Raw genomic sequence first — 24,134 nt, 5'->3', positions numbered from 1 at the left:
AGCTTTTCAAAAGGCTGTGTGGACCCATGACATGGGGAATGGACTCAACGCCACTGAATTGCATACTTTAAATGGTACCTTTTACATCACATATATTTCGCCATAGTTAAAAAAAAAACTATATGGATTTATATAGTGTCAGCTCTAAGACAGTAGCTATGTTTGAACTCTAAACAGCAAAGTAGGGGTCTGCAGCACCTACAAATGGCCCAAGAGTTCAGTGGGTGGGGTCGGCATGATGCAGCAGGTTAAGCCACTGCCTGCAATATCAGAATCTCTTATGGGTACATGTTTGAGTCCTGGCTGCTCCACTTCCAGTCCAGCTCCCTGCTTATGTACCTGGGAAAGCAGCAGAAGATGGCTCGAAAGCTTGAACCCCTGCCACCCATATGGGAGACCTGGATGGAGTATGAGGCTCCTGGCTTTGTCCTAGCCCAGCTCCAGCCAATGCAGCCTTTTGGAGAGTGAACCAGAGGATGGAAGATCTGTATCTTGTTTTCTCTCTCTCTCCCTCTCTTTCTCTCTCTCTCGCTCACTCTCGCTCTGTGTGTGTGTATGTTTCCCTCTTTCTCTGTTACTCTGCCTTTCAAATAAATAAATGAATCTTAAAAAAAAAAAAAAAGAGTTCAGTGGATAAAAGGATCTCATGCTGATAAAATGACAGTATCCAGAGGCAGGTGCTATGGTGCACTGGGTTAAGCTGCCTCCTGGGATACCTGCATTCCGTATCTGAGTGTATGTGATCAATTCCTGCCTCTGCTTCCGATCCGGCTCCCTGCTAATGTGCCTGAGAGGCAGCAGATGATGGCACAAGTACTTGGGTTTCTGCCACACACATGGGAGACCCAGATGCAGTTCCAGGCTTTTGGCTTCTTCCTGGCCCAACTCTGGCTGTTGCAGGCATTTGGGGAGTGAACCAGCAGATAGAAAACCAATCAATCAATCAATCTCTCTCTCTCTCTCTCTCTCTCTCTTTCTCTGCCTTTCAAATAAATAAAACTTTTTTTTAAGATCCAAGAGAAAATGACAGTATTCAAATGAGTCAGGCCATTCACCAACCTTTTCGGAACTCAGGCACATAATGGTATGTCTTCTCTCCCAGATGGATTAAGAAGTTGGAAAGATTCCCACTGATTGCTATGGCAAAGACCAACGTGGCACATATCCAAAAGGGGCCTGCAAAAGAAACCAGAACATTCAGAAACAAGAAAATGAACCCTTTAGATGCTTCTAGAATAATTTATCTCCCTCTCCCTATTCATATAAACAAGGGGAGATGCATTTGAGATGTAATCAACACTAATTTTCTTTGTTAAAGGGTCAAAACACAACTCAGTAATTAGCTGCCTTAAAGACTGAGGGATTAGCATCCAAAGGAGAAAGCATCTCCCACAGTCAGGTGAATAAGAAACTGACTTGTGTACAGCTGCTTTCACTGGAGGCTCGTCAAACACATCCACTGCCACTTTTCTTTTGCATTCCGTCAGAGCACAAGGAGTACAGATTACTTCCCTTACCCTAGTGCCCAATGTCAATGCCAGAGAAAAGTAGGTGAAATCGGCAAGTCCTTCCACAGCACAAATGAAGAGCAGGGCAAGCACATTATAGGGCAGAGTTACTCTGATCAGCTGGTTCACCGTGTGTGTGTGTGTGTGTGTGTGTGTGTGTGTCTGTGTGTGTGTGATTCTCTTTTCTTTCTTTTTTCAAGGACAAAGTAATACCTGCACATAGCTCAGTGTTGAAAAGGTACAAAAGGGAAGGAATACACAGAGAGATAAGCTTCCCTCTGTCTCTGTGTCCTAGCTACGCTCTACCCCATGTACCCAGAGCTCGCCACTGCAACCAGTTTCTGGACTCGTGCCAGAAATATGCTCGCCACATACAAGCAGACACATATGTACGTATGTGTGCATGTTTCATACAGAGAACACGCATGTCATCCTGCTGTGCACCTTTCTGTTTTTGCCTTCATATAGCCTCAAGACCCTATCATTGCACTGCGTAAAAATCAGCTTGTTTCTTTAATGGTTATAAATACTCCACCGAGTGGATGGATGCAGTGGGCTCCTCAAGCCCTTGTCATCATTTAGTTGCTTTCATGAGCACCATCCTTTTGTCTCCCTGCCTAGAAAAACTGAGGAACACAAGAAATTTTATGAATTTCATTTTTCAATTTCACTAAGACTTCAAAACACCCTTTGGGTAATATCAGCTCTCCTGAGGTATCACAGAATTAAGAAAATTAGGGTCCTGGGGAAGATGATCAGCAGAAACGGATCAGGACTTTCCAAGGCCAAGCACTGTCTCTTTCAGATAGGAAAGGGACACAAGCAGTCAGCTGGTAGGCTCCAAGGAGTCGCCAATGTCAGCTTTCCACAAACTGTCACTCACTCGCTAGGGTGTAAGTTCTCTGCTGCAGCCAGTGACTAAATCTCATTGTCCTTACTTTGAGTGCCAAACATGTAAGAGATCCAAGAAAGAAACCAACCAACCACATAAAACCCACACCCAAAATGCTTTGTTGAACACACGAACAAAACTGACTCTGTGCTATATAGATGGGCTGAGACAATCCAGTCACACGTACATGCAAGTGGCCAAAGTATAAACTTACAGTACAATACAACCAGAGAGCACAGCATTGTTTACCCAACACCCACTACCTTCCAGGTCCTGGGTGAGATGCCAGGGACATAGCAATGCACAACAAACACATGCATTGCCCCTTGCACTCTCAGGCACACTGGGGAGACACACATTAAAATGTCTAATCGCAGGACTGGCACTGTGGCATAGTGGGTAGTTACAGTCTACAATGCTGGCATTCCATATGGGTGCTGGCTGGTGTCCCAGCTGCTTCACTTCTGATCCAGCTCTCTGCTAACAGCCTGGGAAAAGCAGCAGAGGATGGCCCAAGTGCTGCATTCATGTGGGAGACCCAGATAAAACCCCCAGATCCTGGCTTTGGCCTGGCCCAGCCCTGGCTGTTGCAGTCATCTGGGGTGCAAACCAGTAGATGGATGATCTCTCTCTCTCTCTCTCTCTCTCTCTCTCTTTGCCTTTCAAATACATAAAAATAGAAATTCAAATATAAATAAATAAATACACTAAAAAATCTAATTGCAAGAGTTTTGACAGATAAAGTGGTGTCTAAGCTGGGGTCCAAAGAAGAGCAGGCAGAGGTTTGCCAAGTGAAGAGCAGGGATTAGAGCAGGCTGGAAGAGAGGACAGTGTGAGACGAGACTCAGAAGCAAGGAAAACAGTTCAAGGCCAAGGAACCTTGAGGCCAGAAGCAAACAGAGATGGAGAAGCCAGGACAAGGACAGAAGCTCTGCCAGTAAGCTGGAAGTTCCAACAGGAGGCTGGTATGGGAGGCAGCTGTGCTGATTTAGACTGTCCAGCATTCTCTGGGTGCCCCTATCCTAAGCCACCAACCACCCTGGCGTAGCAGCAGCTGGACAGGAGAGACTGAAAGGTCCTAACACCTGCCCATCCACTGCCTCTCTCCGCCCCCAAATCAGTAACTCATCCACCTTTCCTGACCCTTAGTATTCTTGTCTCCTCGGTTGTCACCCTATGTGGCTCCTGCTTTGTAGCCTTTCCCTGGACCCCTGCTGCTTCAGGACAAAAATCCCAAATCCTCAGACTGATGTAAAAAGCCGCCATGACCTGGGCTCTGTCACGTCTCTGACTATGCCCGACAAGACTGGACTCCAGAGATAGCGCCCACTCATCCCAAGACTAGCCTATGGCTCCACACCACCTCCCTCTATCCCTTTCCTGCCAAATTCCTACTCTGATTGGGGGTGGGGGTGGAAGAGAGCCGTGATTTAGTCTGTGTCTGTAACTGAAATCTCCTACAATACATTTTGTCTTACGAGATGGTTCCATGGGCTGGCGTTGTGGCACAGCAGGTTAAGCTACCACCTGCAGCGCCAGCATCCCCTATAGGTGCTTGCTGCTCCACTTCCTATCCAGCTCCTTGATAATGCGCCTGGGAAAGCAGAGGAAATTGCCCAAGGGCGTGGGTCCCTGTCATGCACATGGGAGACCCAGATGGAGTCCAAGGTTCCTCCCTGGGACTCTCTGGAAGAGGAGCAGCCGGGACTAGAACTGGCGCCCATATGGGATGCCAGCGCCACACGTGGAGGATTAACCTAGTGTGCCACAGCGCCGGCCCCTCAAATAAATCTTAAAGACAGAGAGAAACAGAGAGAAAGAAAGAGTGTGTGTTCTAACATAGAAAAGCACAAGGGATGAAAAAAACAGGGGCTGGTGTTTTAGCACAGCAGGTTAAGCCACAGCCTGTGATGCCAGCATCTCAAGTGAGTGCTGGTTTGAATCCCAGCTGCTCCCCTTCCAATCCAGCTCCCGGCTAATGTGCCTGGGAAAGCAGCAGAAGGTGGCCTAAGTACCTGGGTCCCTGACACCCATAGGGGAGACCTGGATGTAGTTCCTGGCTCCTGGCTTTGGCCTGGCCCAGTCCCAGCCATGTGGTCATTCTGGGAGTGAACCAGCAGATGGAAGATCTCTCTCTTTCACTCTGTCTCTCCCTTTCTCCGTAACTCTGTCATCCAAATAAATAAAATAAATCTTTTTTTTTAAAGATTTATTTTATTTATTTGAAAGAGAAGTAAAGACAGAAAGAGATCTTCCACCTGCTGTTTTACTCCCCAGTTGGCCGCAATGGCTAGAGCTGTGCTGATCTGAAGCCAGGATCCTGGAGCTTCTTCTGGGTCTCCCACGTGGGTGCAGGGGCCCAGGGACTTGTGTCATCCTCTGCTGCTTTCCCATGATATTAGCAGGGAGCTGGATTGGAAGTGGAGCAGCTAGGACTCAAACCTGCTCCCATATGGGATGCCGGCACTGTAGGCTGGGCTTTAACCCACGGTGCCACACCACTGGTCCCAGAGTAAATTTTTTTTAAAAAGATAAATGCTAGGCCAGTGTTGTGGTGCAGCAAGTTAAGCTGCTGCTTGCGATGCCGGCATTACATATTAGTGCTCCTGTTTGTGTCCCAGAAGTTCTGTTTCCTATTCAGCTCCTGCTAAATAATACATTTGAAAAAAAAATTTCTTTATTAGTTTGAAAGAGTTATGGAGAGAGACAGAGAAACATACAGAGACGTGAACCGGTGCCCAAGGGGGATGCCAGCATTGCAGGCAGCAGCTTTACCTGCTGTGCCACAGCGCCAGCCCCGGGAACATCCTCAAAGCGCGGATGCACAGCCCCCAGCACTACACCTGCAGCACATCCTTGACAGACTGAGGCTCTGATGTAGAGCACAGCACTCCTCTGCTCAAACTGTCCAAGGGCTCCTCAACTGAGCCAAAGCCAAAGTCTTCCCTCCACAACCCACCCTCCATATCACCTTGCTGACCTCTGCCCCTACTGGGCCCTCCTGCTCACTCTGGCCCAGTCACACTACTCGCACCATTGTTCTTTAGACATTATAAGCAAGCTCCTGCCTCAGGGCCTTTGCACTTGCTGGTCCTGCCACTGCAAATGCTCATCCTTTAGCTATCTACACGAGTCACTTCCAATTCCTACAAATCTTAACTCAAAACTCAGCTTTTTAAGATTTCAAGTCCATACACCTATACAAACATTTCATGTCCTTACTCTCTGCTTAAAAAAAAAAAAAGTACTTATTTGAGAAGCAGAAAGATAAAGAAATGCTCCCATTTACTGGTTCACCCCACAAATGTCCAAGAAGCAATGGTGGAACCAGAAGCCAGGAATGCAAGCCAGGGACATAATCCATGTGTCCCACATTGAATGGCAGAAATCCAACTACTTGGCAATCACTGTGCCAAGTAGGAAGGTAGGAAGCTGGAGGCAGGAGCTGGAGCTAGGAATCAAATCCAGGCACTCTGATGTCAACTGCTAGGCTAAATGCCGGTTTTCTCTCTCGGCTTTGAGACTTGCATCTTAGCACACTTCATATTTGACTTATTCTTCGTTCATTACTAGGCTCAGCAGATTGTAAACTGCCAAGGGGCAGGCATTTTTGTCTGCTTAATTCACAGCAATGTTTGTTGCATTGATTAAATGAGTGAACCAAGACAAACCAGCTTGCTTATGTTTGCTAAAATAGTGGCCAGAAATAGCTTGGGTTAGTTTACATTTCCCTGATCAGAGGTGGGGCTAAGCATCTTTTCAGATATTTATAGGCCACTTGGGTGTCCTCTTCTGTGAACTGTCCATTTTTCCCCAAATCTGCTTGGAATTTGTAAAAGTTTTACACACAGAGTTGTTCATCAGGAGTTATGTGCATTACAATTATTTCTTTTAGTTCCTGGATTATGTACTTATTTATCTTACTTGGCTTACAGTTTATTTTGTTGAACAGAAATGCTTGCTGTTAACTGAACTGCAGTTAAAATCGTCGCTTTTTTCCTTCGACTGCATACTGTACCCTTTCTGCCATCTCTTGCCTGACCACCTTTCTCCAGCCTGATGCTTAAGGCCCTGTCTACTCTACTATGAAATCCTTTACCTTTCCTGGCCCCCCCCCCCATTTTTTAAAGATGTATTTATTTATTTGAGAGGCAGAGTTAGAGAGAGAGAGAGGGAGGGGGGGAGGGAGAGAGAGAGGTCTTCCATCTAATGGTTCACTCCCCAGACTAAGCCAGGCCAAAGCTAGGAGCCAGGAGTTTCTTCTGGGTCTCCTACACGAATGCAGGGCCCAAGCATTGGGCTATCCCCCATTGCTTTTCCAAGCCATCAGCAGAAAGCTTGGATCTGAAGAGGAGCAGCTGGGTCTTGAACTGGCACCCATACGGATGCCAGAACCACAGGTGAAGCCTAACCTACTACAGCACAGCGCCGGCCCCTGAGCCTCCTTTTTTAACCTTTTCACTGAGCTCATGAGGCTGCCAGTGTTACAGAGAGCAGCAAACTTGGGGTTCAAGTCCTCACTGTGTCACTACAGGCGACACAGCCTCTGATGCAGAACGTAGATTATGACTACAGTGTGAGTCTGAAAGCTGAGCTTGCCCTTTTACCAGCTGTATAAACTCAGGTGAGCTGCCCCTCTCTGTGACTCAGTGTCCTTATCTATATGTTGGGGATATGGGGAGGACATTTGGCCTAGAGGTTACAGACCACTTAGGACACCCTCGTCCCACACTGGAGTACTTTGGTTCAATTCCCAGCCCCAGCTCCTGACTCTAACTTCCTACTAACACAAACCCTGGTAGGGTGATGGTTCAAGCACTTGGGCCCCTGCCACCCCTGGGGAAGACTTGGATGGAGTTCTCAGCTCCCATCTTCAGTCTCCCTGGCTGATGCGGGCATTTGGGTAGTGAATCAGAAGATAGGAGCACACACATTCTCTCTAATAAACAAATAATTTTTGTCTCTTCAATAAATGGTGCTCAGAAAACTGAATCTCCACATGTGGAAATATGAAGCAAGACCCCTACCTTACACCTTACACAAAAACCCACTCAAAATGAATGAAAGACCTAAATCTACAACTTGATACTATCAAATTATTAGAGAACATTGGGAAAACCCTGCAAGACATTGGCATAGGCAAAGAGTTCTTGGAAAAGACCCCAGAGGTACAGGCAATCAAAGCCAAAGTTGACAAATGGGATAATATCAAATTAAGAAGCTTCTGCACTGCAAAAGAAACACTCAGCAAAGTGAAGAAACAACCAACAGAATGGGAGAAATTAGTTGAAAACTATGCAACTGATAAAAGATTAATAACCAGAATATTTAAAAAGATAAAGTAACTCAACAACAACAAAACAAACAACTCAGTTAAGAAATGAGCAAAGGACTTAAACAGGAATTTTTCAAAAGAGGAAATGCAAATGGCCAATAGACACATGAAAAAATGCTCTGGACCCCTAGCCATCAGGGAAATGCAAATCATAACCACAGTGAGGTTTTCCCTCACCTCCCCAACCCACCCCCCCATTAGAATGGCTTTCATACAGAAATCAACCAACAACATGCTGGCAAGGATGTGCAGAAAAAGGTACCCTAATCCACTGTTGGTGGGAATGTAAACTGATACAGCTACTGTGGAAGACAGTTTGGAAATACCTCAGAAATCTGAATATAGATCTATCATACAACCCAGCCATCCTACTCCTGGGAATTTACCAAAGGGAAATGAAATCAGCATATGAAAGGGTTAACTGTACCCCCATGTTTATTGCAGTTCAATTCACAATAGCTAAAATATGGAATCAACCCCAATGTCTGTCAACTGAAGACCAGATAAAGAAATTATGAGGAGCCAGCGCTGTTGTGGAACAGGTAAAGCTGGTTCAAGTCTCAGCTGCTCCACTTCCAATCCAGCTCTCTGCCATGAACTGGGAAAGCAGTAGAAGATGGCCCAAGTGCTTGGGCCCCTGCACCCACATGGGAGACCCGGAAGAAGCTCCTGGCTCCTGGCTTCAGATCAGTGCAGCTTTGGCTGTTGTGGCCCTCTAGGAGGTGAACCAGCAGATGGAAGACCTCTCTCTCTCTCTCTCTCTGCTATTGCCTCTCTGTAACTCTGCCTTTCAAATAAATAAAGCTTTAAAAAAAAAAAGAAATTATGGGATATGCACACCATGGGATACTACACAGCGGTAAAAAAAATGAAATCCTGTCATTTGCAACAAAATAGATGAAACTGGAAAACATCACACTTAGTGAAATAAGCTAAGCCAGTCCCAAAAGGACAAATACCATATGTTCTCCCTGATCTGTGGTAACTGATAGAGCACCTAAAAGGTAATCTATGAAGTGAAACTGACATTTTTAGATGCAATGACTTTGAATAGCACTTGTCTCAACTGCTGAGGAACAGTTTCTTTTCCATATTGTTTGTTGTACTCTTTACTTAGTACAGAGTTAACTGTATGTGTATAAAATTAATTGAAAATAGATCTTAGTAAAAAATAAGAATGGGAATAGGAAAAGGAGTAAGAAGGGTGGGAATGTGGGTACAGTGGGAAGAAAATCACTATGTTCCGGCCGGCGCCGCGGCTCAATAGGCTAATCCTCCGCCTAGCGGCGCCGGCACACCGGGTTCTAGTCCCAGTCGGGGCGCCGGATTCTGTCCCGGTTGCCCCTCTTCCAGGCCAGCTCTCTGCTGTGGCCAGGGAGTGCAGTGGAGGATGGCCCAGGTGCTTGGGCCCTGCACCCCATGGGAGACCAGGAAAAGCACCTGGCTCCTGGCTCCTGCCATCGGATCAGCGCGGTGCGCCGGCCGCGGCGGCCATTGGAGGGTGAACCAACGGCAAAGGAAGACCTTTCTCTCTGTCTCTCTCTCTCACTGTCCACTCTGCCTGTCAAAAAAAAAAAAAAACAAAAAAAAAAAAAAGAAAATCACTATGTTCCTAAAGTTGTACTTATGAAATGCATGAAAGTCTGTATTCCTTAAATAAAAGGTTTCTGGAGAAAAAAATAAATAATTTTTAAAAATAGCTAATCCTTAAAAATAAAATAGGGATGATAGTACCTGCCTATAAAGTTGGGGTTGCGACAAGGATTACATAACTTACTACTTGTTCCATGCTGTTAATGGCATCCCAAATGTGTGACTGTCAGAATTTGCTGGGATTATTAGGATTGCTAATGCTGTGTCTATGGGTAAGTTACACTCCCTAAGCCTCAATTTTCTCTTTTGAAAGATAAGGCTACCTCAGATAATGGGAAATAAAAAAGCATAAAATATGGGGCCGGTGTTGCGGTGCAGCGGGTTAAAGCCCTGGCCTGAGGCATTGGCATCCCATATGGGTGCCAGTTCTAGTCCCAGCTCTCCTCTTCCAATCCAGCTCTCTGCTGTGGCCTGGGACAGCAGTAGGAGATGGCATAAGTCCTTGGGCCACTGCACCCATGTGGGAGACCTGGCTCCTGGCTTCGGATCAGCGCAGCTCCGGCCGTTGTGGCCATCTGGGGAGTGAACCGGTCGATCAAAGACCTCTTTCTCTGTCTCTCTGCCTCTCATTCTCTGTTAACTCTGACTTTCAAATGAATAAAATAAATATTTAAAAAAATAAAAAAGCATAAAATAGTACCAAGGCACTCATCTCCATGCTCGGCACTCATAGGAGCTCAGTAGATGTCAATCTTCTCTTTTCCTCCCTAGGCTGTGATCTCTGGCCTTCTTTTAAATCGTCAGCCTCTACCACGGGATTTAGCATGAAATAAGGTGCTCAGGGGCCGGCGCTGTGGCATAGTAGGTTAAGCCTTGCCAGGTCAAGTCTTGGCTGCTCCACTTGCGATCCAGCTCTCTGCTGTGGCATGGGAAAGCAGTGGAAGATGGCCCAAGTCCTTGGACTTCTGCACCCACGTGAGAGACCCAGGAGAAGCTCTCGGATCCTGGCTTCAGATCAGCTCCGCTCCAGCTGTTGTGTTCACATGGGGAGAGAACCAGCAGATGAAGACCCCTCTCTCCACCTTTCCCTCTTTCTGTAACTCCGCCTCTCAAATAGATAAATCCATCTTTGAAAAAAAAGTTAAGGTGCTCAACAAGAGGGCAGTGCTGTGAGGTAGGGGGTTAAGCTGCTGCTTGCAATGCCAACCTCCCATACTGGAGCACTGCTCCACAGACAGCAGATGATGGCCCAAGTACATGGGCCCCTTCCACTCACATGGGAGCCCTGGATGGAGTTCCTGCTCCTGGCTTCGGTCTGGCCCAGCCCTGGCTGCTGTGGCCACTTGGGGAAATGAATCAGCAGATGGAAGATCTGTCTCTCCCTCTCGCTCAGTCACTCTGCCTTTCAAATAAATAAGCATATCTTTAAGTAAACTTTTTTTGAGCACCTGCTTGGTGCCAAGTCCTCTACCTCGCACTGCAGACGTGGATGACTCCTGCCACAGAGCTGCTCCAGAAGTTCTCAGGCTGGAAGCAAGGATGAGTGAGGGACAGAGAAAGAGACACTGCCTGACTCCCCTTCGTGAGAGGTCCGGCCAGCACGCCAGCTTCCACACCAGGCTCCCTGGAGCTCCAGAAGGCTGTGGAGGAACTTCCGGTGACGAGCCAGGGAGAGGGGCTGAGTGCAAGGAGCTAATCCCAAAGCTCCACCCAGGAGTTCCACCCTCACTGTGGTAAAATGCGGGATGCTCCGGGCCTCTACGAAGCCACCGGGGGAAAACGACCAGTGTGTTGGGAACAAGAGAAGCGTTAGAGAACACCAAGTTACTGTAGAGTGCTACCTCTTTCTTATAAATTTATTTATTTTATTTATTTAAAAGGCAGAGTTATGAGAGGGATGGAGAGACACAGAGAGATCTTCCATCCGCTGGTTCACTCCCCAAATGGCTGCAACGGCCAGAGCTGAGTTGATCCAAAGCCAAGAGCCTGGAGCTTCTTCTGGGTCTCTCACATGAGTGCAGGGGCCCAAGCACTTGGGCCATCCTCTACTGCTCCCCAGGCTGGATCGGAGAGAGCTGGATTGGAAGTGGAGCAGCCAGGGCTCAAACCTGCTCCCATAGAGGATGCCGGCACTGCAGGCAGCGGCTTTACCAACAAAGTCACAGCGCCAGCCCCTCCTTAACCTCTTTGAATCAACATTTATCATTGCTTCAGTGCACACCCTTAGGATTGGGCTACCTAGTAAGGAACTTTCCTGAGCATCAGCTTCCTCCCTGGAAAAGCAGGGCTATTCCCCAGGGGCTGCTGCAAGAACACAACATGGCCAAGCAGAGTCCAGCACACAGCACCTGGCACACAGGGCACCCAGTGCCGCCAGCTTTCTTCTTCCTTAAACACAGAAGGTCAGTGCTGTCGGGCCCTCACCTCAGGAGTACCAGGTGGCCTCCAGGTTCTTCTCAAACAGCACAAAGGTTGAGAGTGATGGCCATCCCACAGCCCATTCTCATTTCAGACTCCCAGCATTGGTGGCCAGACACCAGGGGAGTCCGCCCACGTGAAGGCAGAGTTACAACACAGTGCATCAATGAGAAATTGTGCGATCGCCTCCTGCAGGCCCACCCCACCTCCAAACCCCCCAGAACTAAAGCCATCAAGCCTCACACCCCACAGACTGTGCCGTTCTCCACGCAACCCATACATTCACCTGCGCTCAGCTGCAGCCTTTGGTAAAGAAGCAACGGGCAGCACACGTACCATAGAGATCGGGGTTGCTGCGGATGTACAGCCTCACGAAGTTCCTTCCCGGGATCGGCAAGAGAGAGCCTTTAATCCTGTCGAAGACCTGGGGAACAACAGAGCAGTCACTCGAGGCAGGATTCCTGGAACCCAATCACTACCGAATTCCAAATGCTCACAGCCCCTTCTGTCAGTCAGACCCCTTCCAGGACGCAAAGACTTCCACTGCATTTCACTGAGCACCGGGAAAACATCTCCACTACACAAAAAAGCAAGCATGGGGCCAGCGCTGTGGTGTAGTGGGTAAAGCCATCGCCTGCAGTGCCGGCATCCCATATGAGCACTGGTTCAAGACCCAGCTGCTCCACTTCTAATCCAGCTCTCTGCCATGGCCTGGGAAAGCAGCAGCAGATAGCCCCTGCACCCACGTGGGAGACCTGGGAGAAGCTCCTGGCTCCTGGCTTCGGATCAGCACAGCTCTGGCCATTGAGGCCAACTGGGGAGTGAACCAGCAGATGGAAGACCTCTCTCTCTCTCTCCCTCCCTCCCTCTTTCTCTCTCCCCCCTCCCTCCCTCTCTCTCTCCCTCTCTCTCTCTCTGCCTTTCCTTCTCTCTGTGTGTAACGCTGCCTTTCAAATAAATAAATAAATCTGAGGAAGGAAGGAAGGAAGGAAGGAAGGAAGGAAGGAAGGAAGGAAGGGAGGGAGGGAAGAAGGAAGGAAGAAAAGAAGGAAGGAAGAAAAGAAGGAAGGAAAGAAAGAGGGCCGGCGCCGCGGCTCACTAGGCTAATCCTCCGCCTAGCGGCGCCGGCACACCGGGTTCTAGTCCCGGTCGGGGCGCCGGATTCTGTCCCGGTTGCCCCTCTTCCAGGCCAGCTCTCTGCTGTGGCCAGGGAGTGCAGTGGAGGATGGCCCAGGTGCTTGGGCCCTGCACCCCATGGGAGACCAGGATAAGTACCTGGTTCCTGCCATCGGATCAGCGCGGTACGCCGGCCGTGGCGGCCATTGGAGGGTGAACCAACGGCAAAGGAAAACCTTTCTCTCTGTCTCTCTCTCTCACTGTCCACTCTGCCTGTCAAAAAATAAAAATAAATAAATAAAAGAAAGAAAGAAAGAAAGACAGAAAGACAAGAAAGAGCAAGCGTGCAACTGCTCCACAGACCTGGTGCGTGTCCACGTCAAAGAACGTCTGGTAGTATTCAAACGTCCAGAAGGGGGAGCTTTTCTTCTGTCCAGCGAGTAACTGCCAGAGATCAGACAACACGGTGAACACAGGCAATCTCCTAGTCCACAACACACAGAGGCAACACACAGAGAGGGAGGCAGGGAGCCGAGCAAATGGAAAATTAAAATGTCCCAAACACCAGACTCTTCTGTACTCGATGACCGATGTCCAACTCAGCTGGCACAGGCACAAGCATCAGTTCCCAAGTCCCACCAGAGGCTCCAAATCCTGGGTCCTCTGCTAGAGGGACTTCAGTAAACCCCCGGGCTCCTCTCAGGCTCAGCTCCCCTTTCCAAAAGGGATAGCTGGGGCTGGTGTTGTGGCACAGGGGGTTAAGCCACCGCCTGAGATGCCAGCATCCCTTATGAGTGCCAGTTCAAGTCCCAGCTGCTCCAAAAAGCAAGCATGGGGCTGGTGCTGTGGCATAGCAGGTAAAGCCACGGCCTGCAGTGCCAGCATCCTATACAGGTGCCGGTTTGAGTCCCAGCTGCTCCTCTTCCAATCCAGCTCCCTGCTAATGTGCCTAGGAAAGCAGCAGATGGTGGACCAAGTTCTCGGGCCCCTGACACCCATGTGGGAGACTTGGATGAGGCTCCTGGCTTTGGACAAAAAAAAAGGCAACAAAAGATGGCCCAGGTACCTGGGATCCTGCCACTCATGTGGGAAGCCTGGATGGAGCTCCTGGTTCCTGGCTTCTGCCTGACCCAGCCCTAGCTGTTAAAGACATTTGGGGAGTGGTGACCCAGATACCTCTGTATCTCCCTCTCTCTCTGTCACTTTGCCTTTTAAATAAATAAATCTAAAGGAAAGAAAAGGAAAGAACCTTTCTCCACTGCTTCCCTAAAGCACTCAGCTATGCGAAGGATTACTCTGGTACCCTGAAGTTGTCAGCCTCACAGGCACTTGCCCTACACCAGCACAGAGGGGACGCACACAGGCTCTGGGCTCCCCCGACCTCAGCTCCAAGTTCCCGCTGCCTCCTGCCAATTGCAGGCCCCACAGAAAGTTACTTAAACTCTGTGCCTCAAGTTTCTCATTTATAAGGTGAAGGTAAAAAGCTCTCGGGGGCTGGCATTGTGGCACAGGGGTTAAGCTGCCAGCTGGAATGCCAGCACACCATATCAGAGCACCAGTCTGAGTCCTTGCTGCTCAGTTTCTGATCAGCTCCCTGCTAATGGCCTGAGAAAGCAGAGGAAGTTGGCCCAGGTGCTTGGGTCCCTGCTACCCACGTTGGAGACCTGGATGGCCTGGCCCAGGCCTGGTTAGTTGCAGCCAGTCCAGGAGTAAACCAGCAGATGGAAGACCTTTCCCTCCCTCTTTTTAACTCTTTCAAATAAACAAATCTTAAAAAAAGTTTTCATACTATGACTATGTGAATATTTACAGTAGAACCAAATACTGTGATTAGTGATTAGAGGTATGTTACAAAATATATATATATAGGGGGGGCCAGTGCTGTGGCCTAGCAGGTAAGGCCACTGCCTACAGCGCCGGAATCCCATACAGGTGCCGGTTTGAGTCCTGGCTGCTCCACTTCTGATCCAGCTCTCTGCTATAGTCCTTGGGCCCCTGCACCTGAGTGGGAGACCCAAAAGAAGCTCCTGACTCCTGGCTTCAGAGAAGCTGGAGAGTGAACCAGCAAATGGAAGATCTTTTTCTGCTTCTGCCTCTCTGTAACTCTGCCTTTCAAGTAAACAAATAATTAAAAAAAAAAAAAGTTAAAATAAATAGCTTTTGGTTTACAGGTTTTAAGGATTAAATGAGGGGCCAACACTGTGGCTCAGCGGGTTAACGCCCTGGCCTGAAGTGCTGGCATCCCATATGGGCACCGGTTCTAGTCCCGGCTGCTCCTCTTCCGATCCAGCTCTCTGCTATGGCCTGGAAAAGCAGTAGAAGATGGCCAAAGTCCTTGGGCCCCTGCACCTGCATGGGAGACCCGGAAGAAGCTCCTGGCTTCAGATTGGTGCAGTTCCAGTTGTTGCAGCCAATTGGGGAGTGAACCAGAGGATGGAAGACCTCTCTCTCTCTGTCTCTCTCCACCTCTCCTTCCTTTGTGTAACTCTGACTTTCAAATAAATAAATCTTAAAAAAAAAAAAAACTTTAAAAAAGGATTAAATGAGATGATGTATACAAAGAAATTTACATGGTATCTGGGAGCTATGAAACTGAATACTCTTACTATCTACTGTGGTGATAACGATGATGAGAGTCACACATCATTTTCTCCTATTTCAGATGAGGAAATGCAAGCTTAGTTAAAGTACCTTCAACTTCCTATAGTGATAGGCAGGACCAGGACTCTAATGCAGACTTTTTTTTTTTTTTTTTTTTTTTTTGACAGGCAGAGTGGACAGTGAGAGAGAGAGAGAGATAGAAAGGTCTTCCTTTGCCGTTGGTTCACCCTCCAATGGCCACCGCGGCTGGCGCGCTGCGGCCAGCGCACCGTACTGATCCGATGGCAGGAACCAGGTACTTATCCTGGTCTCCCATGGGGTGCAGAGCCCAAGCACTTGGGCCATCCTCCACTGCACTCCCTGGTCACAGCAGAGAGCTGGCCTGGAAGAGGGGCAACTGGGACAGAATCCGGTGCCCCAACCGGGACTAGAACCCGGTGTGCCGGCGCCGCAAGGCGGAGGATTAGCCTAGTGAGCCGCGGCGCCGGCCCTAATGCAGACTCTTAAGTCTGAGCTTTCCCACAAGATATACTATAGAATGGCATTGATTTAGCATAAAATTCAATTCTTGGGGCCGGCATTGTGGTGCAGCAGGTTAAACCGCCCCTTACAAAGCCAGCATTTCATATGAGCACCAGTTTGAGTCCCAGCTGCTCCACTTCCCATCCCGATCCCTGCTAATGCACCTAGGAAAGCAGCAGAAGATGGCCCAAGTCTTTGCACCCCTTCTACACATGGGGGAAATCCAGAATCCTGGCTTCCATCTGGTCCAGCCACTGCCATTGAGGCCATTTGGGGAGCAAACCAGCAGATGGAAATCTCAATCTGTTGGTCTCTGTCTGTGTGTGTCTCTCTGTAACTGCCTTTCAAATAAATAAAATAAGTCTTTCAAATAAATAAAATAAGTCTTTCTTTCATCTAGAAATAAATCTGACACAGAAAAATGATGACAAAGACACAAGAACCTAGATTTTAGTCAGAGCTCGGCTCTTTACTAACCATGTGAGCCTCCATAAACCTCAGTGTTTCCACCTGTACAATGGGGAGACTAGTTATGTCAAAGACCTTGGGGAGAACTAAGCAAGTATCTTTCAAAAAAAATTCAACTCAATGCTTATTTTGATATTTCATGGAGTTCCACCAGGACATCTGGTAACCAAGAGCTCTTCTCTCTTAATAAGCCCGGGAACCCACTGCTATAAACCCAGTGTACCCGTCATGCTTCACAGTCATGACTCAATTCATAAAACATTAACAGAAATATGATTTTTCTGCAACACCCACTGCGCACATGGAACTGGACCACCCACCTGAGTTCCTCACCATCCAGCCAGACGAAGGCCTACACCTCTCCCGGGGTCGTCCTCCAGCCCCCTCCCCTGACCCTTTCCACCAGGTCTCACTGAGCTCAGCCCCGGCTCAGACTTCACCACTTCTGTCCAGACCCCTGCAGGAGTCTGCCCTTGGAGTTCCGGATGCTAGTCCATTCCCCTGCAACCCATACTCCACGGGCTTCTGTATCTCAAAAGTCTTTAAATCTGTCTGGCCATATTGTTTAAAATCTTTCACTAGCTCTCAACGGTTTTCAGAATACAGTTCAGACTCGTGCTGAATCCTGGCCTACCTATGTAGCCTCATCTCCTGCCTTTGCCTATGGTTAGCTCCCAGTGTAGGTGAAGATGGGGACATTCTTGGGGTTCAGCATTGTGGCACAGAGGGTTGAGCCATCGCCTGCCATACCAGCATCCCATATGAAAAGCGGTTCCAGTCCCAGCTGCTCCACTTCCAATCCAGGTCCCTGCTAATATGCCTGGGAAGAGATCAGCCCAAGTGCTTGGGCCCCTGCCACCCATGTAGAAGACCCGGATGGAATGCCAGCTCCTGGCTTCAGTTTGGCCCGGCCCCAGCTGCTGCAGCCATATGTGGAGTAAATCAGTGTATGGAGACCTCTCTGTGTCTCTACCTCTCTGTAACTCCACCTTTCAAATAAATAAATAAATAAATCTTAAAGGCGGGGGGCATTCCTGTCTGCACCACATAATTCCAGGCCTCTGTGACTTCATCAATTCATCCCTTTTGTTCAGAGCACCCTTTCCCAGCTTCTTCCCTGGCTGCCTCCTCCTCTTTCACCAGACTCATTAAAGTGTCACTTCCTCCAGGAAGCCTCCCCTAACCCACCTCTGCCTGTTCTCACCACCCTGATGCTCCCCTCCACCAGTGCCCACTCCACAGATCATAAGGATGCATGTGTCTATTTCCCTGACAGAAGCAGAGGCTGGGCGTCACTGACCTTGTGCAGCCACTGCCTGGCACTGTGCCAGGCACACAGTCAATGACGAGGAAATGCATGAACACGTTTTAAAAGAAAATAGTTTCAGGGGCAAGCACTGTGGTGCAGAGGGTTAAGCTGCCACTTACAACACCAGCTTCCCATATCGGAGTGCCAGTTCAAGTCCGGGCTGCTATGCTTCTGATCCAGCTCCCTGCTAATGCACCTGCGAAGGCAGCGGAAGACGGCCCAAGTGCTTGGCCCCTGCCACCCACATGGGAGACCTGGATGGAGCTGCTGGCTCCTGGCCTTGGCCTGGCCCAGACCTGGCTGTTGCAGCCATGTGGGGAGTGAACCAGCAGATGGAAGCTCTGTTTCTTCCTCTCTCTCTCCGTCACTCTGTCTTTCAAACAAATAAATAAATCTTTTAAAAAGAGGGAAAAAAGTTCAAAGACAAGTTCAAACCTCAGTTTTATCCGAGTCATCGTTTCCCAGTAACTCGTCATCCTCTTCTCTCCCTGCGCCTCTTGGGGGTCCTGGCTGATGTTTTGGGGTCTCATCAGCATCCTCAATGCTTATCGTGCTGCCATCTGGGTTTGCTGCCAGAGCAGTAGCTGCATCACCAAATTCTGAAACAAGTTAGAACACAAAGCCTTAGAAGCCTCACCCACAACCAGAAATGTTCCACTTTCAACTCAGAGACAAGCTGCCTGCCACGGACCCTAGCTGACACGGACCACAAAAGGCTTCGGAAAAAACCTCATCTAGAAATAAATCTGACACAGAAAAATGGTGACAAAGATACAAGAACCCAGATTTTAGTCAGAGCTCGGCTCCTTACTAACCACGTGAACCTCCATAAACCTCAGTGTTTCCACCTGTACAATGGGGAGACTAGTTATGTCAAAGACCTTGGGGAGAACTAAGCAAGTATCTAAGTAAAATCCTTGGCACAGTGTCTGAGCCAATCTAAGCCTCTCTCCTTTGATTCAGTTCAAAAAACAGTTTTAAAGATTCATTTATTTATTTGAAAGGCAGAGTTACAGAGAGAGAGGGAGAGAGGGAGAGATCTTCCATCTATTGGTTCATTCCCCAAATGGCCACAACAGCTGGAGCTGGGTCAACCCAAAGCCAAGAGTCAGGAGCTTCTTCTGGGTCTTCCACATGGGTGCAGGGCCCCAAGGACTTGTGCCATCTTCTACTGCTTTCCCTGGCACATTAGCAAGGAGCTGGATGAGAAGTGGAGCAGCTGGGACTCGAACTGGCACCCTTATGGGATGCTGGTACCACAGGTGGCAGCTTTACTCACTGTACTACAGTTGCCATTTATTAACTGGACAAAACCTTGACCTTTGAAAAGATGGCCACAACTTTACTGGAGGGGGTCAGGGCAAAGAAGATGCACAGAAGTCACATATTTCAAAAGCAGCAGTTTAGGGGCCAGTGCTGTGGCACGGTGAGTTAAGCTGCCAGCTGCAATGCAGGCATCCCATATGGGCACTGGTTCAACATCCAGCTGCTCCACTTCTGATCCAGCTCCCTTCAAATGGCCTGGGAAAAGCAGCAGAGAATGGCCCAAGTGTTTGGGTCCCTGCCACCCACATAAGGGACCCAGATGAAGCTCATGGCTTTGGCCTGGCCCAGCCGTGGCTGCTGTGGTCATCTGGGGAGTGAACCAGTGGATGGAAGACCTCTCTCTCTCTCTCTCTAACTCTGACTTTAAAAGAAATAAATCTTTAAAATAAATTGGCCGGCGCCGCGGCTCACTAGGCTAATCCTCCGCCTAGCGGCGCCGGCATACCGGGTTCTAGTCCCGGTCGGGGCGTCGGATTCTGTCCCGGTTGCCCCTCTTCCAGGCCAGCCCTCTGCTGTGGCCAGGGAGTGCAGTGGAGGATGGCCCAGGTGCTTGGGCCCTGCACCCCATGGGGGACCAGGAAAAGCACCTGGCTCCTGGCTCCTGCCATCGGATCAGCGCGGTGCGCCGGCCGCAGCGCGCCGGCCGTGGCGGCCATTGGAGGGTGAACCAACGGCAAAGGAAGACCTTTCTCTCTGTCTGTCTCTCTCACTGTCCACTCTGCCTGTCAAAAAAAAAAAATAAAAAATAAATAAAAATAAATAAAAAATAAAATAAATAAATAAAGCAGCTGTTTACCAGCGGGAAGGGCACGCCAGAAGGAGGAACAGAGAAGGCCACATGAGAAGTACAAGGGCCAAGGAGGCTCGAAGGAAGCCGAGAAGGCATTCAGGTGTCGGGATCGGGAAAGGCTTCCTGGAGACAATGATGCCATGGCAGATGGACGGCCAGAGGCGCTGGGGACGGCCTCCACGCAGGGTCTGTGCAGTGGGACCATGCAGGAGGGACAGCAATGGCGTAGACTGACGGGCGCACAGCCATGCGTGTGCCTCCAATGTGATGACTCTGAACGTTCAGCCCCCGCAGGGCAAGCGGGGTGCGAGTCTCCTGTCCCCATCCGCCTCTCTGCCTCTGCTTCCTGGCCCAGCCAAAGCTCCTTTCCTAACACCACACCTTCCACCTCCACCTTCCTCACCAACGTACCCTTCCTCCAAGGGGAAGCCTTCCAGGACCCCCACAGCACCATTCATGATCCTGCACAAACCCACCTGCCTGCTCTCAAGCCTCCCCCACCTGGGATGTGGCCCCCGGGATTCCTACAACCCGCTGCAAACAGGGAACAGGCGGTTTTGTTCCTCGGGGACGGGGTTGCAGGTGGGGTTCTCCACACTTGACCTTTCTCACACTACACTCCCACACAGGATGATGTGACACTAGAGCACAGCAAGGTGGCAAGCCACCTGGCGGGGACGGTCCCAAGCTGTGAGGGTGCCTGGGGTAAGAGGAACACCGACCAGATCTGCGTGGCTGGAGCAGACAGAGAAAGGACGTGAACGGCAGGAGGGGAGATCTCAGCCGGTGGGGCTGGAACCCGTAGGGGCCTCCTAGGAAAGACTCTCTGGCTTCGTTCCTAGCGAGACGGGAGCTACCGGAAGGTGCTGAAGGCATGGCATGGTCCAATCTGACTTGGCCTTGAAAAGGATTACTCAAGCTGCACCTACAGGCTGAGGAGGAAGCAGGCAGGAACCAGGAAGACCAGAAGGAAGATAAGGGCCGTATTTCAGATGAAAGATGATGCTGGGCCGGCGCCGTGGCTCACTAGGCTAATCCTCCGCCTGTGGCGCCAGCACCCCCTTTAGGTGCCGGATTCTGTCCCGGTTGCTCCTCTTCCAGGCCAGCTCTCTGCTGTGGCCCAGGAAGGCAGTGGAGGATGGCCCAATCCACATGGGAGACCAGGAGGAAGCACCTGGCTCCTGCCTTCGGATCAGTGCAGCGCCAGCCATGGCAACCATTTGGGGGGTGAACCAACGGAAGGAAGACCTTTCTCTCTGTCTCTCTCTCTCTCACTGTCTAACTCTGTCAAATAATAATAATAAAAAAGAAAGCTGATGCTGACCTGGAGCACGACGCAGCGGCAGAGGCGGTGAGGAGTGCTCAGACAGGACAAGCCCTGCAGCCGCAGCCAGGATGCGGCCCGAGACACCTGCGTCCTGCACTGCAGTGCGTGGCTTTGAGACCTGGCCCTGCTTCCGATTCTGGCTTCCTTCTGGTGCAGAACCTGGGAGGCGGCTCAAGGACTTGGTTCCCTGTCACCCACACGCAAGACTCAAATGGAGTTCCAGGCTCCTGGCTTCAGCCTGGCCCAGCCCTGGCTGTTGCAGGCACTTGGGGAGTGAACCAGTGGATGGAAGACATCTCTCTCTCTCTCTGTCTCTCTCTGGCTTTCAAATGAATAAAACATTTAAAAAATACAAGAGAGAAGTAGTCAGATGCTAGATGCACTTTGAGGACGAGGCCCATGTCTGCCAGAGAAGTGGATTTCCCATTAAACTCCACATCACTCCGCTGACAGGAGGCAGGGAGCGAGGGCTGTGACGCAGACTGCCCGGGGTCGGGTGCTGATGCTATGATTTACTAGCTGTGTGACGGTTAGGCAGATTATTGAATTTTTCTGTACCTCAGTTTCTCCACTGGTAAAACAGGGAGAACAAAAACGATTTCATGGCGTTGTGTGAGTGAGGAGTGAGTTATTAAAGCACTTTGAACAGTGTCCGATTTCAGTGCTATATAAGCGTCCAGCAACCCCTAGCCAGCTCAGGCTCTGGGCCCCGGGTTCTAACGGCTCCCTGCCCTCCTTCCCCAGCACTGTCACTGTGTGCAGGTACACCTGGAAACGACCACTCAGCAGATGGAAGTCCCCCTCTCTGGATTAAGAACTCTATAAATGGAGGCCAGCGCTGTACTGTAGCGGGTAAAACCGCTGCCTGCAGTCGCCGGCATCCCATATGGGCGCTGGTTTGAGTTCCAGCTGCTCTACTTCCAATCCATCTCTCTGCTATGGCCTGGGAAAGCAGTAGATGTCCCAAGTCCTTGGGCCCCTGCACCCATGTGGGAGACCCAGAGGAAGCTCCTATTTCCTGGCTTCGGATCGGTGCAGCTTTTGCAGCCATCTGGGGGAGTGAACGAGCAGATAGAAGACCTCTCTCTCTCTCTGCCTCTGCCTCTGTAGCTCTGCCTTTCAAATAAATAAATAACTGAAAACAAAACAATGCAAGGAGGAAAAAAGACAGACATGACCCCTGTCCACACAGAGCTTTAAAAAAAAAAAAGGACTCCATAAATTAGGAAACTGATTGCTTTAGTCACTCATTTATTCTTTTTTTGAAACATATATTATATACCCACAATTTTTTTTTTTTTTGACAGGCAGAGTGGATAGTGAGAGAGACAGAGAGAAAGGTCTTCCTTTTGCCGTTGGTTCACCCTCCAATGACCGCCACGGCTGGTGCGCTGCAGCCAGCGCACAGCGCTGATCCGAAGGCAGACACCAGGTGCTTCTCCTGGTCTCCCATGGGGTGCAGGGCCCAAGTACTTGGGCCATCCTCCACTGCCTTCCCGGGCCACAGCAGAGAGCTGGCCTGGAAGAGGGGCAACCGGGACAGAATCCGGCGCCCCAACCAGGACTAGAACCCAGTGTGCTGGCGCCGCTAGGCAGAGGATTAGCCTAGTGAGCCGCAGCGCTGGCCTATATCCACAATTTTTTAAACATTATTTATTGGGGCTGGCATGGTGGTGTAGCAGGCAAAGCCACCCCCTGCAATGCAGGCATCCGATATGAGCTGCTCCACTTCCCATCCAGCTTCCTGCTGATGCGCCTGGGAAGGCAGCAGATGGTGGCCTCAATGCTTGGGCCCCCGTACCCATGTGAGAGACCTGGATGAAGGTTCTGGCTCCTGGCTTCAGCCTTACCCAGCACTGGCTATCGCTGCCAACTGGGGAGTGAACCAGCAGATGGAAGCTCACTCGCTCTCTGACTTTCAAATAAATACATAAATAAATCTTTAAAAAAAAAAAGAATATTTATTTGAAATGCACAGAGAGAGGGAGGAAGATCTTTCAACTGCTGGTCCACTCCCCAAATGGCCAAGCCTGGGGGTGAGGCTGATGCCGGAAGCCATAAACTCCATCTGGTCTCCCACATGGGTACAGGGGCTCAAGCATTTGGGCCACCATCTGCTGCCTTCCCAGGCCCATCAGCAGGGAGCTGGATGGGAAGTGGAGCAGCCGGGACTCACACCAGCACTCCAATAAGGGTGCCTGCACGGCAAGAGGCAGACAACCCACCGCACACGCTCGGTCCCTCGCTCGGATAATCACAACTGTCTGTGGTCACACTCACGACACCTACTGAGCCGACGGCGGAGTGACCCGATCTCATGTCACACATGAACTTCCCCGTTTAACCTCCAGCATCTAGTACAAGCTGAACCCGTGGCAGAGGACCAGCAACGTCTGCTGGGCTGGTACAGGAGTCTACCAGCGTTTTCTGTCATTGCTGCGCCCCGTTTATGACGACCAACCTAGAAGGTCGTTCAACAAAACCAACACGCGGAGCGCCGGGGAAGCCTGGTGTGGCCAACAGTCCTCGCGGAGTGAGTGAAGCAGAGTTCCTTATGTGGGCAGCAGCACAGCGAGGAAAAGCCACTGCGGGGCATGTGAGTGTGCGTGTGTGTGCGTGTGCACATGCGTTCAGCGAGCTCAGAGGGGTTCCCACCCCGCGTACCTTCAAACTGCAAGTCATCTACAGCTGCCATCCAGCCAGCCGGCCTTCTCCCGACCAGGAGGAAGAGGGTCTGCCCGGGTCTAAAAGGACAAATGCGCAAACTTAGGGTAACACAATAAGCCACCTGCAAACGAACCCGATGTCGCGTTAGGAGCAGTATTGCGTTTCCAGTGGGGGCTGATGGGTTGATCGATAATCCCTAACATCAGGTATTAAGCAACTCATCCCGGAGACCCCTCGGCTCCACCCCATCTCACTCAGTGTG

At 50.0% G+C, this 24,134-nt stretch overlaps 2 protein-coding genes across 8 annotated transcripts in view; both read right to left on the bottom strand.

Moving 5' to 3' along the window:
- Positions 1 to 24,134, bottom strand: part of YIPF1 (Yip1 domain family member 1) — a 46,761-nt gene that overhangs the window by 21,785 nt on the left and 842 nt on the right. For 5 of the 7 annotated variants that reach the window (XM_017346281.4, XM_089300599.1, XM_089300598.1 and 2 more), the window contains exons 2-6: positions 23,870 to 23,949; positions 18,198 to 18,361; positions 13,226 to 13,306; positions 12,083 to 12,170; positions 1,060 to 1,176 (exon numbers count right to left, since the gene is read on the bottom strand). In XM_017346281.4, the coding sequence (XP_017201770.1) occupies positions 1,060 to 1,176; positions 12,083 to 12,170; positions 13,226 to 13,306; positions 18,198 to 18,361; positions 23,870 to 23,900 (481 nt within the window). In that variant the 5' untranslated portion in view covers positions 23,901 to 23,949. The remainder of the gene's footprint in view (positions 1 to 1,059; positions 1,177 to 12,082; positions 12,171 to 13,225; positions 13,307 to 18,197; positions 18,362 to 23,869; positions 23,950 to 24,134) is intronic. The other 2 variants (XM_017346285.4, XM_017346284.4) reach the window with 1 other exon arrangement.
- IFT25 (intraflagellar transport 25) overlaps positions 23,870 to 24,134 on the bottom strand; it is an 85,815-nt gene continuing 85,550 nt past the window's right edge. Inside the window, exon 7 of the mRNA XM_089300605.1 lies at positions 23,870 to 23,949. Coding sequence (XP_089156731.1) covers positions 23,884 to 23,949 — 66 coding nt within the window. The 3' untranslated portion in view covers positions 23,870 to 23,883. The remainder of the gene's footprint in view (positions 23,950 to 24,134) is intronic.

This window comes from Oryctolagus cuniculus, chromosome 7 (genome assembly GCF_051225735.1).
Source record: "Oryctolagus cuniculus isolate XC-2025 breed Fujian yellow rabbit chromosome 7, ASM5122573v1, whole genome shotgun sequence".
Lineage (NCBI taxonomy): Eukaryota > Metazoa > Chordata > Mammalia > Lagomorpha > Leporidae > Oryctolagus > Oryctolagus cuniculus.
The sequence above is the reverse complement of the archived record's forward strand: the minus strand, read 5'-3'. Positions and strand labels throughout refer to the sequence as shown.